The 18,318-nt window shown below is 39.7% G+C and overlaps 2 protein-coding genes and 1 long non-coding RNA gene across 3 annotated transcripts; all 3 read left to right on the forward strand.

The window, feature by feature from the left end:
* The first annotated feature begins 154 nt into the window (after positions 1–154).
* LOC136420439 (very low-density lipoprotein receptor-like) lies at positions 155–9,535 on the forward strand. Its single transcript, XM_066407365.1, has 16 exons — positions 155–662; positions 952–1,009; positions 1,153–1,281; positions 1,515–1,628; positions 2,275–2,388; positions 2,841–2,969; positions 3,203–3,316; positions 3,836–3,952; positions 4,268–4,381; positions 4,584–4,627; positions 4,794–4,830; positions 4,945–4,980; positions 5,103–5,203; positions 5,794–7,345; positions 7,878–8,637; positions 9,282–9,535. The coding sequence occupies exons 1-14, from the start codon at positions 375–377 to the stop codon at positions 6,085–6,087; spliced, it is 1,689 nt and encodes a 562-aa protein (XP_066263462.1). The 5' UTR covers positions 155–374; the 3' UTR covers positions 6,088–7,345; positions 7,878–8,637; positions 9,282–9,535.
* On the forward strand, positions 7,893–8,645 carry LOC136421057 (leucine-rich repeat-containing protein Bf66946-like). The gene has a single exon (XM_066408200.1). The coding sequence runs from the start codon at positions 7,893–7,895 to the stop codon at positions 8,643–8,645; it is 753 nt and encodes a 250-aa protein (XP_066264297.1).
* A 2,480-nt stretch (positions 9,536–12,015) lies between the features above and the next one.
* Positions 12,016–12,711, forward strand: LOC136420454 (uncharacterized). The gene is made up of 3 exons (XR_010753214.1): positions 12,016–12,124; positions 12,356–12,405; positions 12,542–12,711. It is a non-coding gene; the product is annotated as an uncharacterized lncRNA (long non-coding RNA).
* The last annotated feature ends 5,607 nt before the right edge of the window (positions 12,712–18,318 follow it).

The raw sequence follows: 18,318 nt of genomic DNA on the forward strand, positions 1-18,318 counted from the left end.
CTTCATCCTCCCTTAGAAGACTTCAGAAAGAAACATGACCTTCTTTGCGATGATATTCACGGGCGCTCATACGCCAAGTACTGAAATGAGATAGCCCTGACATACTTCTCTCTGTCAACTCGCGGGGACGCATGCTTTGTGTACATAACAGTTACTCACCTGTCAGTTCAAAAAGGAGGCGTTTCAAGCGGCAGTAGTGGACAATGTTGTGGTGAAGCCCTTAAACAAATGAAGTGAACCTGAGAAGTTGCCCAGGGCAAATGAGCGGTGATCCATACTTGACCTTACGTTCTCGGTATTGCAGCTCGGTGCAGGGACCTTTTGCGTCAGTTCTAAAGGCAGTTTTGAGCTGATTCTACAAAGCGGTAGACGGTATGGATAAACACAGCGACGACGCGATTTACAGAAGCGAAACGCGACAAGGTGACATACGACGTCTACAGTTAGTTCTGGCCGGCACAGTTTGCCTGTTAACATGTTTTATCGTGGTAAACATTCTTGTTTACGTTCATTTGACCGCCGCCATTGCAGACCTGTCGCACAGAGTCGGTGTGGAGAAGAATGAAGATACCTCCATTGATCCTAATTGGATAACCGTTAACGCTCCGGACGTCGAGACTACTAAGGGGCTAGACAGCAGACAAGACAACACTAGAAATCAGGTTGGACTTTTAGTAAATGACAGGCTGTCTCACTAGCATTGACAAAAGCTCCTTGTTAGGCATTGCAACACAGCTAAGGCCTTTGAGATAAGCTATCGTATCTATGAATTTGATACCTTTGGAAAATGTACTTTTGACGTTGAAGAGAAAGGTTAGTGTAAATCTCCCAGGTGTATGTAGAAGTCAATGTACGTAAACATTGTAGTTGCATTGTATTTTTAGCTGTCGAACATGTCAAGTAAAGTCGTAATTTGTCTATTTATCTAACACTTTCTTTGGTCGGTTCCAGTCACTGACTCATTTCCCAGGACTCTCTCGGCAAAATGGACAAGTGAGAAAGAGAAATGGTAACTTTTAAAAACTTTTCCTCAAACACAGATATCAAATTTAGTTGCATCTCAATTCTACATTCATTACATAGACATAGACTTCGGAATAGATTGACCCATCATGTCAGCATTAACTGTACTCATTTTTTTAAAATCTTAAGCACGCTCGACATGTGGACTATACGAGTACCAGTGTCATAATGGCCGCTGCATTCCCTCAAGCTGGCAGTGCAATGATGATTATGACTGCAGCGACGGCTCTGACGAACCTCCTTTGAATACAAGATGCGGTAAGTACTTTTTAACGACAAAAACATTATAATAACTGTTAAGTTGTGAAAGATTGCAATACATTTATCAATGTGACTTCAGAAAGCAAATGTTTGTAGCTAGAACATTCTTCTGCCGAGACAAGCATGTTAACAAAGATACTTAAATACTGAATTTACACAGGCTCGTTGGTTTGGAACATACATACTTTCAACACGATTGTTAAACTGTGTGTTTGTTTTTGCCTTTCAAGCATACCCACCCTACGAGTGTGAAAATGGGTACAACATTCCCTCAGTTTTTCAGTGCGATGGTGATTTCGACTGTACCGACGGTTCTGACGAATATCCTTGGAATGAAAAGTGCAGTAAGTACTTCTTAACGAGCAATACCTTCTAAAAAATCGAATATAGTAGTACAAATTGTTCTGATGAGTGATTGCAATGAATCTTTCTATATAGTATAGCATAGTAGTTCTTGTCAAGACACCAACGTTAGTGAAGATGCTCGAATGGTGAACTTCCAAAGGTTAATAGAAGTGTATAAAATGTAAAGATATATGTTGATAGTAATATATAGAGTTCATTAGGACTTAAATGACATAAACTGTGTCTCTGCCATACTTTATCTGACCCTTACCTCTTCCTTCCTGACCTCAATGAAAAGCGGTTTGCATGTCGATTTGAGTTTCTCAGGAAGACACAAAGATTCAAACAAACAAACAAACAAACAAACAAACAAACAAACGCATGCGCATAATTTTGGTTATTAATGGTTATTAATTAAACTGCATTTTTGTCTGCCTTTTGTGAATGTGTAAAGGTTAATCTGCATGAATACACATTCCCATAATTTCCACATGCTGATAAAGTTTCCTGTTTGATTCATTGATGTCTAATGCATCATTATGCAGATTGTCTACTTTAATTCTAGCCTATGGAAGTGAAAATGCATTTGACAGATTTTCACCACGTCTTTGGCCATTGAAGGTTCTTTTCATGTATTTCGTGCAGAAAAAGACCACTGTGAAACACACCGGTGCCAGAACAACGCCACCTGTCTCGCCAAAGAACATGGCTACACCTGTATTTGCCCCGAAGGCTTGCATGGAGTATTTTGCCAAAACAGTGAGTCAATGTTTTAAGTATACCTTTTGTGTACTCGGTTGTTACAGCAAAAGAACAGAGATTACGTTTTAAACAGTAAAAAAGTGCTCGGATGATATGTTTTGCCATCGTCATTTTGATATCATAATTGTCTGACACATTTATCTGGACCAGCTAAACAACCATCTTTCCTTTTCAAAATAGCTGAACGTGGACGACGCCGAGGAAGGGGGGGTAAAAGCAGGGGACGCCATGAAATAAATTCTCCCATCATTTGAGCACTATTAGCCGTATTTTTTCTGATTTCAATCACGCTCAACATGTAGTCAGGACACCTTCAGCATAGACGTTTATGAATATAAGGTCACTTGTTTTCCAAGACAGACATTTAATGAACATTTGTAGATACTGAATTTCAACGGGTCGTTAAAATCTACATAATTTGACCATGATTTTAAAACTTTTTTTTTAAGAACGTTTGACATGTAGTAAGTACGAGTACCAGTGCCAGAATGGCCGCTGCATTCCCTCAATCTGGCAATGCGATTACGATGACGACTGCAGCGACGGCTCTGACGAACCTCCTTTGAATGCAAATTGCAGTAAGTACATTTTAATTACACGGACTTTTCAACAGCTATAGAGCAAGATGTTAGCTACGAAATGATTGCAATAAAGTCACCGGTGTGATATATTTGTTTCGGAACAAATGTTTCAACATTCATCTGCCAATAAAAGCATTTTGATAAAGATACTTCATTTACACTGGTTTGTTATTCAGAACATACATAATTTCAACATCATTGTCAAACTGTGTTGTTATTTGCCTTTTAAGCACACCCGCCCTACAGGTGTAAAAATGGGTACAAGATTCCCTCAGTTTGGCTATGCGATGGCGATGTCGACTGCACCGACGGTTCTGACGAATATCCTTGGAACGAAAAGTGCAGTAAGTACTATTTGAGATGATGGCACAGATTTTTGTTCTGATGAGCGATTGCAATAGATGTTCCAATACGAATTTTTGCCAATATGGTATTTATCCGAAACCTTTGGTAACTAAGGCATATTGTCAGGGTAATAGTGTTATCTCAAATAGGGAACTTCAAAGAGGTTGTTCGTGACGTAACACATGTACATGAGTCCAACATTTTACTTTTACGCAGTCCCTAATGCAGATAAAGTCTAAACAAGTGAAAATGGATATGACAGATGTTCTATGATTTTTGCTCAGCCCCCACCAGGACTTCCTGGGTGTATGGGGTAAGGGATAGTAAAATAAGGCAAAAAAGGGGAATAATTGGCCAGGAGAGTCAGTCCACGGTAAGGTTAACATCCCCCCACCCTGGAAATTAAACCCTCTGGTGGCCAAACTCGGAATGGGAGTAACTCCCATGGCAAATTACTCTCCCTTTAACCTGAGGGTAGTCAGTCTGGTAGAGACTGATTTTTGTTGTTGTGTCTTCAGAATTAGAAGAGCACTGTGAAACACACCAGTGCCAGAACAACGCCACCTGTCGCGCTACAGAAGATGGCTACACATGTATCTGTACTGATGGCTGGCTTGGAAAGTATTGCCAACAAAGTGAGTCAATGTTAACTCAGCCTTTTGCGCAATAGCTAGTGTAACTCAAAGCAGAGTGACACTTGAAATGCGTCAGAGATATAGCAAAGGGTGAAATTAGGGAAAAGATAGACAAATTTGCTCCTAATATACAATTCAATTTTGTTTGTTTCTCCTCTTCTGAAAGTCACATCTACCCGAGGTGTAGTAAGTGTTTTTTGATACCCAGAACTTTTTCACTTTTACAATGGGCCCTGATAGAGTTAAGGTCCAAGCAAGAGAAATGTTTTACGTCGATTCTTGCTGTTGAAACTTCATTGTATGGTTCTCTTTTAGAAATAGATCAGTGTAAACCACACCAGTGCCAGAACAACGCCACCTGTCGCGCCACAGAAGATGGCTACACATGTGATTGCACCAACGGTTGGCGTGGAACTTTTTGCCAAAAAAGTGAGTAAATGCTATTTCAGCCTTTGTAACAATAAAAGTAGCATTGCAATTGAGGTGTGAGAAGAGTCAAACAGTATTCAGGTGAAGAGATATCATATGTTTTTCTATCTTCATTTTGATATGATATTGTTTGACACATTTATCTGGACCAGATATTAACAGCTGTTTCTCCCTTGCAAAATGCCTGAACGTGTACTGCAAGGACAACGCCAACGAGGGGTGCGTCAGGGGAAAAACTATGGTCTGGTAAGGCCTCAAGTAAAACTGCACAGATGCTTCCTATCTGTATCTTTGACATCGTTCCGATTTTTAACGATTTTTCTTTTATGTAATTCGATAATTTAGACCAATCAAATAATACAACAGTTGGTTCTCTGTTATGTTGGCTCATGTACTGTTATTTGGTTTATAGTTGTCATTGCTGTCGGTGCACATTCAAGCCAGAACGGGTAAGCTGATAACAAACTCTGTTGTCTGCTGTCTTTCCTTATACCACTCAGCTGAAGTCCACATTTCTGTTTCATCTTTGGAACTGACATCGTTTTCATTTTCTTATCCTAAAGATACGACGGAAACAGCTGGCTCAATACCAGTGACCGGTAGGTTAAACCACTCAAATCTCGCATGTAACTTGTTTTTTTATATCAAGGCGTGATCTCTATCTAGAATGTAAGAGTTCGAGTACGTAAGGATAGAGACTAAAAGTTATTTTGGTCGGTAGGCAACTTTACCCAGTGGAGAGACATCACAGAGACCAGGTTTGGGCTTCAGTACGGACAGCTGATGATCAAAGAAACAGGGAAGTACTTCATTTACAGCCAGGTATGTATTGTTTTTGTCGCAATCTGGATGGGTCAAACATCGTGCCCTAATATGTGAAGTATATATACGTGTAGTTTGGTTCAGACTTTTAACCTTTAGGAGGTGTACGTCAGTGTTCTCAATCGAAGATAATCAGAAACCATTAACCAGAAAGGTACTATTATATATATGACATACCAAATATCATTAACTAAATGAAAGCTTCATTTGCATAACTAATGACAGATTTTAGAATTATTTGTAGTAAGAGATAGTTGGCATCAATAAGGCAAATTATGATCATATTTGCTTGATACATGAGAAATGTCATCATAGTTTAGCGGCAAGTCATGGTAAGTCCATATTTGTGTCACATTGTGAACATCGCTAGACATATTTAGGTATTTAGGAGTTAATGATCAATTGATTATTGACGGGATAAACAACGTTAAAACTGTAGTATAACTTAACACAATCTTAACAACCTGTTAATTTCTGAGGACAATATTTTCTTGATATCATCTGGACCTCATTGTAAGCAATGAATTTCCTTGTCACTAGCTTTATCAAGTGTATGAACAAATAACTGGGGATGTTTTACATACTATTAGGTTTACTTCTCCGGTGAAAAGGATGATGCTGTGGCCAGGTATTCCATCAAAAAGGGAGGAGAAGTAAAACTGACCTGTGAGAGACCTCTGACCGGAGTGCCGCCCCCTCTAACCTGCTACACCGCCGGCGTGCTGGACTTACTGCGCGGAGATGTACTGGTCCTCTACGTGCCCAAACGCAGCTTGATCGACACAGCTGAAGACGCAACATTTTGGGGTGCTGTCAAGCTGTCCATTGATTTTCCAAAAGAGGAAAGGCCACGAAAGAAAAAATCGAAAAAAGGGAAAACATAGAACAGTGATGAAGTGGCCTATCAAAGTTAGTGAACACTCTCTGCTTTCAAACAAACGTGTTTACCATGTAACTTAACACAGCTAGAAACGTTGTGACGAAACATCAAACTTATTAGCCAGTGTCTGAAAAATAAGAAGACATGTCACCTGTATGATAATATCTCATTATATTGTATTTGTCAGATACACGTAAGTGCTTCGAAAAATTATATGCTTATCCTTTATCAATCTTCTGTGATATCGATGAAGATATTTGAAAGGTCGTGTCCGTATATTACCCGTATAATGTAATTTTGTGTTCATAACATTGTACAGCAATGGTAATGGTATAGCAAAATTGTTCATGTTTATATCTAAGTGTATGTTATATTTTGATATGCCTGCTAATACCAGTCAGTGCATGTGCATAGGATTCTGCTTCGACACAAGGATCATTCGGGGGTATTTTACTTCCCTCGTGTGTAAGGACAATAGAAAATAAACCGACTTATTTTCTGCTTGAATACTTATGAGAATTGTGAATGTTAAACAGCTATTATGGAGACAAAACCACCTACACGCAACCCCATGAATGTCAAAGGTAACCTTAAGCTTGTTTATAGTTTGACCAGGTTTGCTTAGCGTTTTAGATTTGCTGTCTCCGTACGGTATCACCTTACCTGGACAAACATTGTCTTTTATTCGTGTGTAACACATCAGTCGGCTGACACTTGACCTTGTGGACGATACCATGTTGTTCTAAGGGTAGGTAGCATAAGGTGTTCATTATAAAAGCATACATGAACCAGATCTATTTAGTTTTACCGCATAAATAGCAGATACGATGGCAAACAATCTAATCCTTAAGGTAGAAACCAGTAAACATGTTTATGAAAAATACATACATACATGTGTATAAAATGTACATCCGCCGTCGTGCACAAGCACATGGGCACTTCCTCATTGACGTCATCTTCATGTGACTCAAGACAAAAAGTAGTCCAGAAAAATACTGTATCACCTGTGGAGTCTTGACGTTGATCATTTTCGGAGAGAAGTTGTATGAGGAAAGGATTTTGGAACAATTTTGATGACTGCATATTCGCGGATTTAGACTGTCCGGCTCACTTTGCGAAGAGACCTGTAGATCTGGGAAAAAAACGTAACGGTTCCGTACGAAGTTCGGTCGCTGACGACATTTTTGTTCCGTAACACATTTTTTTTAATTCCAGAGGACACAGTTTCGACAGCAACGATATTCCTTCTCATCGTTTACAAGGTTTGTTTGTTTGTTTGTCTGTTTGTTGGTTGGTTGGTAATATTGACCAGTATGGCAAATAAAAGATGAGTGACAATTGATTCCTGACATAAGAAGACGATGTGACCGTGTGCGTGATTTTTGTATTTGTTACACAGTAGAAACTGACATATACATAGGATAGCAGCTTCAGTTTAGATCCTCACGAGGACCTTAATAACAAATCATATTAATTTATGAAGGTATAAGGTACATTTGTCTTTGCGAGCTGTTGTATGCAAAATGGCGAAGCTGACGCATTAGGAAATTTTGTGTTCTTCTTTTTGTAACACATAGGGGAATTCCCAGCGCAACTGCGCAGAAAGATTGCGCAGTAGTAAACATGGTCTGTGTCAAGACATAGCAGGCTTTACCCTCAGTATTCCAAAGAAATATAACCTTCTTGGCAAAGGTAATAATCAGTGCAGTTCATATGTGGAGGACAAGATTGTATCAAATGATTTAATGTCTACGCGGAATGGTTTTTCATTAGTTTCTCTTCTTACCTTTCCAGAATTTACACAACAATATGGTGGTACATACTTCTCTCGTCCTAATCCTGCTTGCTGCGATTCAGAGCGCAGTGGCTTACTGCCCTGAAGCCTGCAAATGTACACCTACAAGGGGCGGACAGATCGTAACTTGCATTGGAAGTAACCTGAAGACCATACCCGATGGGCTACCAACCGATACCGAATGGCTAAACATACGGGACAATGACATACAGATCCTGAACTTAGACGATCTTAAGACTCTGTCTCGTCTGCAAGGTTTAGACGTCTCCAGCAACAGCATCAAGACCATAACGGGGTCGTTTGAAGACTGCCCGAACCTGGTAGACGTCCAACTCTACCAGAACAACCTGGCAACTTTGCACCCAACCACATTCGGCAAAGCTCTAAAATGGATGCAGTATGTCTCACTGAACAACAACCCTTGGGACTGTGACTGTAACTTGAAATGGTTGATTACAGAAATGGACTCTGAGGATTCTCCCTTGTCTTCACAACTGGTAAAGTGTGAGACCCCAGAGGAGTTACGTGGCAACTACACCGCAGACATTGACGTGGACAAACTGGTGTGCAAGAGGATCCAAGGACCACATCGTCTGTCACAGATGCACATAATACTGATAGCAACCTCAGCAGCAACTGCAGTGGTTGCCGTTGTGGCTGCTGCAGTTATCCTTACACGTTGTCGCCGGGATGCACCCCTCCCTCTGCCTGTCACTGTAAGTGAGGATGATGTGGACGACGCGCTCAATGCTTCAACTCGTAAGTAGAATATTATATTGGTTTATCCTTTAAAACTTTGGACAATTCACCCCCCCCCCCCACACACACACACCCTATTTGCAGAAAAGTATCGAAACCTTCAAATAGCATAAGTAGAAATACATTTAGAATAGCTGCTATTTCGACCATAAATCTATTTATTATGTCTTTCATTCTTCTTGCATACCATCACCGTTTTTGCTTTGTTTGTATTTGTATAAATGTATTTTTTTAAAGTTACAACCAATATTGTTTTTAGAAATAAAATTCCAACTCACCGCACTGATATTGGGAGCAACGTACTGACAACTAAGACGTCAACATTTTTCCTCCAAGTCATACATTTTCACGCAGTTCAGATGGCAAGATTTACAAACAGGTATAATTACTAGGAGTAGTCAAATATGGAGTACCCTGCAGTGGCAATCCATTCTATGAACAAGTCCCGTTATCTAAAAGACATTCAATACACATTCTTTGTCAATATGAACGTGGGAATTTTTTGTGTGCGAGAGTTTTCACAGGGATTTATTATGCTGTAATAAAAAATGATATAGAAAATTGTAGAAAAGATGTAGACGTTGTTAAAAAAACATATATTTTAGGCAGATGATGTAGCCACGTATATTTATACTCTACGGCAGGACCAAAGTCTTTGCGGTCGGGACTCCCGGGATGGCTTCGCCCTGACCAGATAAATTCTCGAGACATCTACCAGTCATCCAGTAACTCAGGCGTGTGATACCCGACGCGACCTGTGCATCTTCAATGGTTGTAATGTACACAACTGCAGATCTGGAAGTATTACAGATTCATATTAGATTATAAGCCTTGATAGGGATGCTTGGATGTAAAAAAAAATCTGTTAAATCTTGCCTGAAACGTTTATTTAGTTTACTGAATATACTCTACATCATTTCAAGGAAGAAATTATTTTTCTCTGTACATGTTATGTTTTAGGAATTAAGTAGCTATAGAATAACAATTGTTTTTGGACGTGGAAGCTGATATCTGTTAACAGATCATACAATTGGCTAGGTTTATTATTTCAGTGTTTTTTCCTGACGTTGTAGTCATGGCATTTATGTTTTGTTGTTGTTGTTGCGAAATTGACTTAGAATTGTTAAGCAAGGCAAAAAGTAACGACTTAAGCGTTGCAGGTTTGATGATATTATGCGTATTTTGTAATTTTCTGCAGGTGAAAAAGATGCTCATGTTGTGTGATTTGTAGCATTGTATTAGAAATATATAGACGTGTGCCATATGTGTGGATTTCGGAGTGAGAAATTGGCGCATGGGCGAACTGGCAATGTAGCAAAACGACCGGTTACAGAAACGCACACCATTGGTCAACCACCGCCTGTGCGAACAAAACAACACGAGCATCTGTATGACGTGCGTTTTATGTGTGAATCTCTGTGTGTTGTCCAAACATCTGAGACGAATCCGTGTGAGCTTGAGTGTAAACAATAAGCCTTGGTTTTCATTCTGATTTTGTATGTGTTTTTGAAAATAAGATTCATCATCAAAAACGTTGGCTTTCGAATAATTTACAACATTGTTCATTTTTCATAACAATTGCAATTACCGGCAGGCCTTTACTAATTTGGGATGATGATGATAAAACTAAATTTGGACGTCTTTGTTTGTTTATTTGTTTGGTTTGGGTGTGATAGGTGTGAAAGGGTCACCCATTACGGTGTGGTCCAAAACACCAGTCTGTACTGTCCTATTGTGATTATTGCTATTAAGAAAATAAATGCATACTTGAAACAATATATCACCTGATGATTGTGTCTTTCTACCTGCACAAAATATAGATAAATATGAACCACAAAATAAGAGCTGTCTGAAATGTTTCATTTACAGAAAATCACTGAAAGATATGCCAGTACTAACATTAACGTTTTAGCTGCCCTCGCCCCCGTATCTAACCATGTAGTGCTACACTAATGAAAGCAGCCCTCTAAACCCCTTCAGTGTTTACATTCTTCATAACGAGTGACATATTTTGGTGCATCTTTACCTGGCGTGGGACTGACAGAACGACATACAATGAGATATATGATAACCATGACAGGGAGCAATGTTGCGGTAAAATAACGCCTTCTAACAAAGGCGAGAAACTCACCGGCGGTTGCCTAAGGCAAATGTGCCGTGACCCGTACATCACCTTTCGTTCTAAGTATTGCAGCTCTTTTGAGCTCAGCTCAGTCTAAACACCTACAGTTCACACGGCGGCTTAGCTGTTGTGTGTCATCTCAGTGTAGAAAGCCAGTAGCCACCAACATGACTACACACAGCGGTTATGTAGAGTGCCGGAACCAAAAGATATATGGAGATAAAAGACGTCTACAGTTCGTCTTGGTCGGCCTTGTTTGCCTGTTAGCATGTCTTCTCGTGGTGATCGTTCTTGTTTACGAGTACGTTCATTTGACGGCGGCCATTGCAGACCTGTCGGGCAGACTTGAGTCTGTCGAAGGAAGGCTGGATTCACTCCGTTCTGCAGACGACCGCGAGAGCATTACTGTAGGGAGGAGCGCTGAAGGGCAAGGCTACAAGTACTTACGAGACTCCGTCGAATACCAGGTGACCTTATGATAAGCCTATCTGGGTTGTACTGCAGAGAATACATTGTAGAAAGACTATAATAAGAAATAGACTAACTCTATTCATTTATCTTAAACATCTATTGCTTGCCAACATCAGGCTAATATGAAGCTATCAGCCGCAATGCACACTTAAACTTAGGTACGTTGTGCCACGTACTATGTAATGAATACAAATCTTATCATAATGTGCTGATATTGACTATATGTTATGCATTGACTCAGGAGTTCATAGGACGGTCTCGTCGAAGTGATTTCAAGGAAGAGCTGACTGGTAACTGTCTCCTTATATTAAATGATTCTATTATGCCATATTGTTGATCAGGAATTTAGTATTGATTATCAGTTGTCCAATCTGCCTTTCAAGTATCATGGTATTTATTCTATTTCGACTACCTAATGACAAAAATATGCAAGTCCTTTCAAATGAAAATGAAAGCGATAACGGCCGTGTACTGTTTACAGACAACCGGCGCTTATATGTGACATTTGATTTATTCTACAGGCGCCTGTGAACCATACGAGTTCCAGTGCAGGAACAAAGACTGCGTCAACACTGCTTTTGTATGCGACAAAGAAGACGACTGTGGAGATAGGTCCGATGAAGAAAATTGTAGTAAGTCTTGGAATCTAATTAATATCTATAGATATAAGCTTACAGTAGCTGTCCTAGAACTTTTACACTTTAAAGTGCAAAATTAAGAATTTCGTGGACGTCCATCAAAATGCATTGATTCTGACTTTGTCTAATGGTTGACATGTAGGTATAGATCAGTGTGAGGCACATCTATGCCAGAACAACGCCACTTGTCGCCCTAGGGAGGATGGCTACACCTGTACGTGTACTAAAGGCTGGTATGGGAAGTATTGCCAACACAGTGAGTACATGTTATTGTATAATCTAACATAACATTGAGTTCTGTATTGTAACATCAACAGAGGTAATATAACGTTTGATCCTATCTTACGGAAGTCACAATGTATACTTGATAAATCTAAGTAAAACGCTTCCATCTATTATTCATCTTTCTTGTATAATGTGTACATTTACTCATTTCCATCATAACAAATATTCGCTCATAGATATCTTGTATTTTTCGTTACTGTAGACATACTATATAAGATCAGAAGGATGTTCCATGTAAAGAATCATGAAATGGTAAGTTTGTCCTGAGGCTTACTTTATTAAAACTTTACTTCACAAAAGTAAAACTGCATCAGTCATGACTTATAAGCTTTGATTTTATTTCATTTATTGCATATATGTGTACCAAAGCAAGCAAACTGCTTTTCAGGTACCCTTACTGTCAGTGCACATCCCAGCCAAGACAGGTAAGTTAAAAACAATGCCATACGTGATGTGCTTAAATTTTCTGCTTGTAGTTTCGTTTTATGGCCACTTTGACGCTTTCTGTATTTACGTTTTACGTTTGCAAATGACGTCGTTTCTTTTTAACTTCTCTGTTTGGAAGATACGAGCACAACAACAGCTGGCGCAATACAAATGTCATCCGGTAGGTGAAACTCTTTGAATCTACGTTGTAGCATGGCCCAATATCGATGACCATTAGGTTTAGAGATATTTTAGTAGTTCTTGATAGAGGAGTAATATGTGTGAGGTTGGTTTGTAGACAGACGAGTAATATGAGGATGGGTTGATCAACAATAAACTTTTATTTGCAACTAAATGCCCGTAGGCTAATTGCAAGCATACAAATAGTAATGCAACAATTGTCTATTCTATACATCTAGCTGCTATATTTCTGCATAGTTACATTACTGAAGGTCGAATTTATCATTCGGAATTATAGATTATTACACACATAGATGGAGATATATGAAGACATGGATATTCATGAACGTTGTAGGACTTTAGGATTTTAAGTGACAGAATTCCTTTGTCCTCAGGCCCGTTTACACATTGGCAGGACATCACAGAGAGAAGGTTTGGGCTGCAGAATGGGCAGCTAGAGATAAAGGAGTCGGGAAAGTACTTCATCTACGGACAGGTATGTATTACATTCTCTCAGTGTAGTTAGATATTTCGGAAAAGTGTTGAGTAACCCCTACGCAATCCTTGTTACAACATCGTACTGATACATTGGAAATATTTACTCTTTCTTTCTTTCTTTCCTTCTTTTTCAACTTTCATATCGACATTGATTTATCTATAGCAGTTATGCATTGTGTAAATCAACTTTATCCACTTCTGATTCAGTTGTTTAGTTAAGCCTCTGTAAAAGCTAACTATGATGGAATTGATATTAATGTCACAGACATAGTCGTAAAGGGAACTAATAACAGACGAGTGAAATCTTTTACAGGTTGACTTCGACAAAGAAGAGCATACTTTCCAGGCCAAATATTCCATCAATAGGTTTGAAAAGCCCCACTTGACCTGTATATCACCGATGGAAGGCAGCCCACCCAGACACACCTGTCACACCTCCGGGGTGCTGGACTTGGAGGAGGGAAACAGGCTAGTCATCTCTGTGAAGTGTACAAAATGCTGGATCTTCACAGACGACGATACAACGTTTTGGGGCGTGATCAAATTGTCTGGTGACGTTGAATCTAACTGATAAAAGGCATCCGGTGTCGTAACCAAGTTAGATGCACGTCAACAAATGTACAAGAAATAATGCTGAAATGTTGTGATGATACGATGGCGTTAAAATCAATGGCGTGAGTTGCAGACTTGCAGTACTTTTGATATGTTTATCAGAAATAAAATATTTTGCTAGCCCTATGTAGCTGCCAGGAGACCAATGTTTGCTACTTACTAACAACGTGAGCGAACAAGAAAGCACCTATGATATGCATTGTATGCTTTGGTTTCATACAGGACTAATGCATATACATGCACAAGCTCGTAATAAATAAACTGCTGACCTCAAGAAATTTCCAGATTACCAAAATGTATTTTCATCATACATTGGACGCTATGATATTTATTTGGGAAATAGAAAGATGTCATCGAAAGATACTAATGTATACGGACATTTGGAATATTTGTATATTGGTCATTTCGTTTTTGTTGTAATTAGATACCTACCTTCAGTAGTATGGTGATGATACGTGGAAATATTTGTTCCAGTTTGAAAAAAAGTACGAAAAAAAAACATTTTAAATGTAAAAAATATTTTCTTGTCTGTTTGTTCAGTAAAACTACTGTCTAGTTGTTTGATGTCATCATTGCAAATGCAATATCATAATATCAATATAATAGCCGGGTTTTGTTTCATGCGTATGCTACATGCGAAGACTCTTGTACATATAAAAAAGTAACCTTAGACATGAAACACTTAGGAACATATCTTGGTTTCTTTAAAACAAAAACAAAAAAACGGCGAATAAACTGGTTTGCTGTATAAAAACATGCGTATTTTATTTCAATGATCTTGTGAATTATTGAAGCACGCTAGGTTTCATAAAAAAAGACTGGCGTGCAACTACGACGACAGCCATGCACGTTCTGAATAGTAATAACTAGGTTTTACTGGCCCCTTTCTATCTACAGCTCTGATTAGAGATCACTTTCCCTGGACTAACACCCTGTTATTCATGTGCAGTCAACTGTATTATGTGTACACAATGGAGCGCACACACCTCACAATAGATCTTCTGGAAGGATCCATGTTAGTCTACAGGTAGGTCTATGATGTGTCTATCACTGAAAGACACAAATACCGTATTCAGGTACAACAGATAATCGAGGTAACGTACGTGCTAAAACGATTGTTATAAAAAATCAGTACTTACTTTCATGGAAATCAAAGGACAAAACGCCAACCTTAACCACCACCGCAAAACATGGCTAAACCCACAACGGGGTCATTTCCGTCATGTCATGTGACAGCAGATAGAAACCAGAGGGGGTCCTTGAACACTGTGACAGTATCTTAAGATTGCCTGGACTACAAGTGACCAAGTACGTGAAAGACTTGAGTAAGTGTAAACATGCCTGATATGGTGTGAGTAACAGGTGTAAACTGTCGACCGGCAAAGACAGCTCCAAAGATAAGGTAGGTGACATTACATCACAACAAAAGGGAACTATAACATCGGCTGCAGAAAAAATATAGTTAAAATTTAAACGGATAAGTAACACAAAATGTTGGGTACACAAGATATGCATGTGACCACCTGACTGAAGACTCTACTCTGCTCTACTCATGTCCAATGAAACGTTGGATCGTCTATAGTGTGGCTGTACAGTGTAACGTTAGTCGAGTTGGCCATTTCGCTCTGACTCCGTTATTCAAATAGCCACAGTTTTAATCAAGAGTTACTGTAGTCACATTTCGATAAATACATGCTGTAAATTTACATAGGTAAATATTCAAATATTAACACTCAACAGTATATTTTACGCGGGATCAAAATACTGGTGGTGACTAACATTACACAAAAAGAGGAAGTCGTCTTTTGCACTTAACGTCGCTAATGCTGCTGACTCATTATCATACACAATTGTTTATATTTTTAGAAACACGACACAGTGGGTATTTCCAACCTACACACGGAGAAGCGTGGCTTTGTAACAGAGGGCTTGAAGGGATTCAATTCAACAGAGTGTTCGTGGACAAAACGCGGTACCGAATTTCGTACCCGGGGAAACAAAATGGCGTCGAGAAAAATGGCGTCTGGAAGGTCAAATACGTTACATCGTTTCTCCGCCATACAGGTTGCATTACTCATTACACTGAGTGCTGCCACAATCCAAAGTACCACCTCATCCTGCCCCGAGGTCTGCACCTGTGAGCCGGATGTGTACGGACAGGACGTAGCTTGCATCGGGAATGATCTGAAAACCATACCGAAGGGACTACCAACCGACACCGTGCAGCTGAATATACGGAACAATGATATAGACATCCTCAACTTGGACGATATAAAGACCCTTTCGCAACTGGAAGGGTTGGACGTTTCCAGCAACAAGATCAAGACCATTCGGGGAACATTTGAAGACTTCCCAAAGCTAACACAAGTTCAGCTTTACGACAATGAGTTGACGACTTTGTCGCAAAACAATTTCGGCAAGGCTACACGCATGCACTATGTGTCACTGTTCAACAACCCATGGAACTGTGACTGCAACTTGATATGGATGAGAACCCAGTTAGACTCTGGGAATTCTTCCCTGTCCCCACAACGTGTAAAATGTGAAACCCCAGAGGAGTTACGTGGTAACTACACCGCTGATATTGACGTGGACAAACTAGTGTGCAAACAAATGCAAGGCCTGTCAAAACTTCAGATAATACTGATGGCAACTATAGTACCAATTGCTGTAGTCTTGTTTGCCATATTGGCTACTACAATTCACTGTTACAAACGCCGTAAGCAACCCCTGACGGTTGCCCAGCCCGATACAGAACCTGTAGGCTCACGGTACGATGAACCATTGCTCCCTGAAGCCAATGCAGGTCAGATTGAGATACCGCATCATCCACCACCAGTACAAAGGCAACATGAAGTAATGATAAACGCTGAACCGCGACCGGACAATGTCAGTAACCTTGCTTCTCCTATCAAAGCCGACGATGGAATGGCCTGTGCACAAAATGCCCCAGAAAGTAAGTACCGTGTTACCTTATATACATATATAGAGAGAACTGAATGTGTATTTAACATCCTACTTCATATGCTAAGGTAATAGGTCTGATTGGCATATGTATGACAGGATAATAAAATAGGAGAGAATATGACGATAACTATTATAGATGAATGTGTACTTTAATGCACAGTCTGATAAACTTATTAGGGTAGCATTGATGAAGAAAACTGTTAGTCGCATGTATATCTTTTCTTGTTTCTGTCTTTAAGAAAACAATATGCAAGGGAAATACAATGTACAGGAGTTAACTGTATACCACAGCATCGTTGGGGTGATGGTTTTGAGTTATTATATGTAGTGATATGTCTGTGTACCCTACAGCAGTCGAGACAATGCCGAAATTCTCATTGCTGGGATGTGTGCCAACAAGTACAACAATCGCACTGGAATGGCGCTTCCAATATGGCCGCCAACCAGACTCCTGTGAACTCAATCACGGGAAGCTGTGGATAGAAGGCATTTGGAGGGGCGAGAACGGACCCTGGAGGTACACAGTGGACAACATCAAGCCAGACACAGAGCACAGTTTCAAGGTCAGAGGCATCTTTGATGGCCAACATGGATGTGTCAGTGAAACCATCGAACTGCAAACCCTACTTACAGGTGAGATCAAGTATAAAAGCAGTACAGAAAAGTGGAATGAAGTCCTTCATGTATTTCTTTCTGACTACATGTTTGCTGTTTCAAATTTGGTAGCACACTTTTTTGAGTGGGTATTGTCATTATTAGATTTTTAGGCTGAAATCGTTAAACTGAGTTTCTGATCTAATTGTATATTCCTCATTTTCAGACAACCTGCAGAAAGAATGTGAAGAAGGCTGCACAGCTAAACAGTATCTCAAAGACTTCTGCATCTTGGGTGACAAGACGTACAAAGAATGGATGGAAACACTCTGCAAAACGTTAGAAGGGACATGGGGGTTGACCGGGTGGTTACTAGATCGAGACGCAGAACCAGGCACGTTCAAGCTAGACAACCTCGAGTGGCAAAAGAAAAACTGTAAAAAGGTCATCTTGGTTTTTGGCGACAGTGCCGACAATACTTTATACGAAGAATTAAATCTACAGACATGTGTAACGGGATTTCTCAAAGACACGAAGCAAGGAGGTGAACAACGTCTGATACCGATCAAAATGTCGTCTGCAGTTGATCTTCCTCACTACATGTCAGCTTTGGAGGAACTCACCTTTGAAAACAATAAGTACTTCTGGAAGCGGTTGATCACAGGTCTGACAGACAAACACATGTGTGTGATGAAGGATGAAAACGGAGAAGTGAAGACTGCACACTCTGTATAACCTTGTTGCCAACATTGTCCAATGCAAGTATGTAATTCACCATATTGTGACAACAGCCAGAACAGTAAATGAAGTAAATAAATGACTAAATAGAGCCAGTGATGTGCCTTCCATGAGATACTAAAGTAAAGACTTTATTATCACTTTGTTATG

This window comes from Branchiostoma lanceolatum, chromosome 15 (genome assembly GCF_035083965.1).
Source record: "Branchiostoma lanceolatum isolate klBraLanc5 chromosome 15, klBraLanc5.hap2, whole genome shotgun sequence".
Classification (NCBI taxonomy): domain Eukaryota; kingdom Metazoa; phylum Chordata; class Leptocardii; order Amphioxiformes; family Branchiostomatidae; genus Branchiostoma; species Branchiostoma lanceolatum.

Excerpts from the sequence above, each read along its gene's own strand:
- LOC136420439 (XM_066407365.1), top strand. The coding sequence starts at position 375 with ATGGATAAACACAGCGACGACGCGATTTACAGAAGCGAAACGCGACAA. Across the intron at positions 1,282-1,514 it reads TCCTTTGAATACAAGATGCG|CATACCCACCCTACGAGTGT; the intron begins GTAAGTACTTTT and ends TTGCCTTTCAAG. Across the intron at positions 4,382-4,583 it reads TGGAACTTTTTGCCAAAAAA|GACAACGCCAACGAGGGGTG; the intron begins GTGAGTAAATGC and ends GTGTACTGCAAG.
- LOC136421057 (XM_066408200.1), top strand. The coding sequence starts at position 7,893 with ATGGTGGTACATACTTCTCTCGTCCTAATCCTGCTTGCTGCGATTCAG.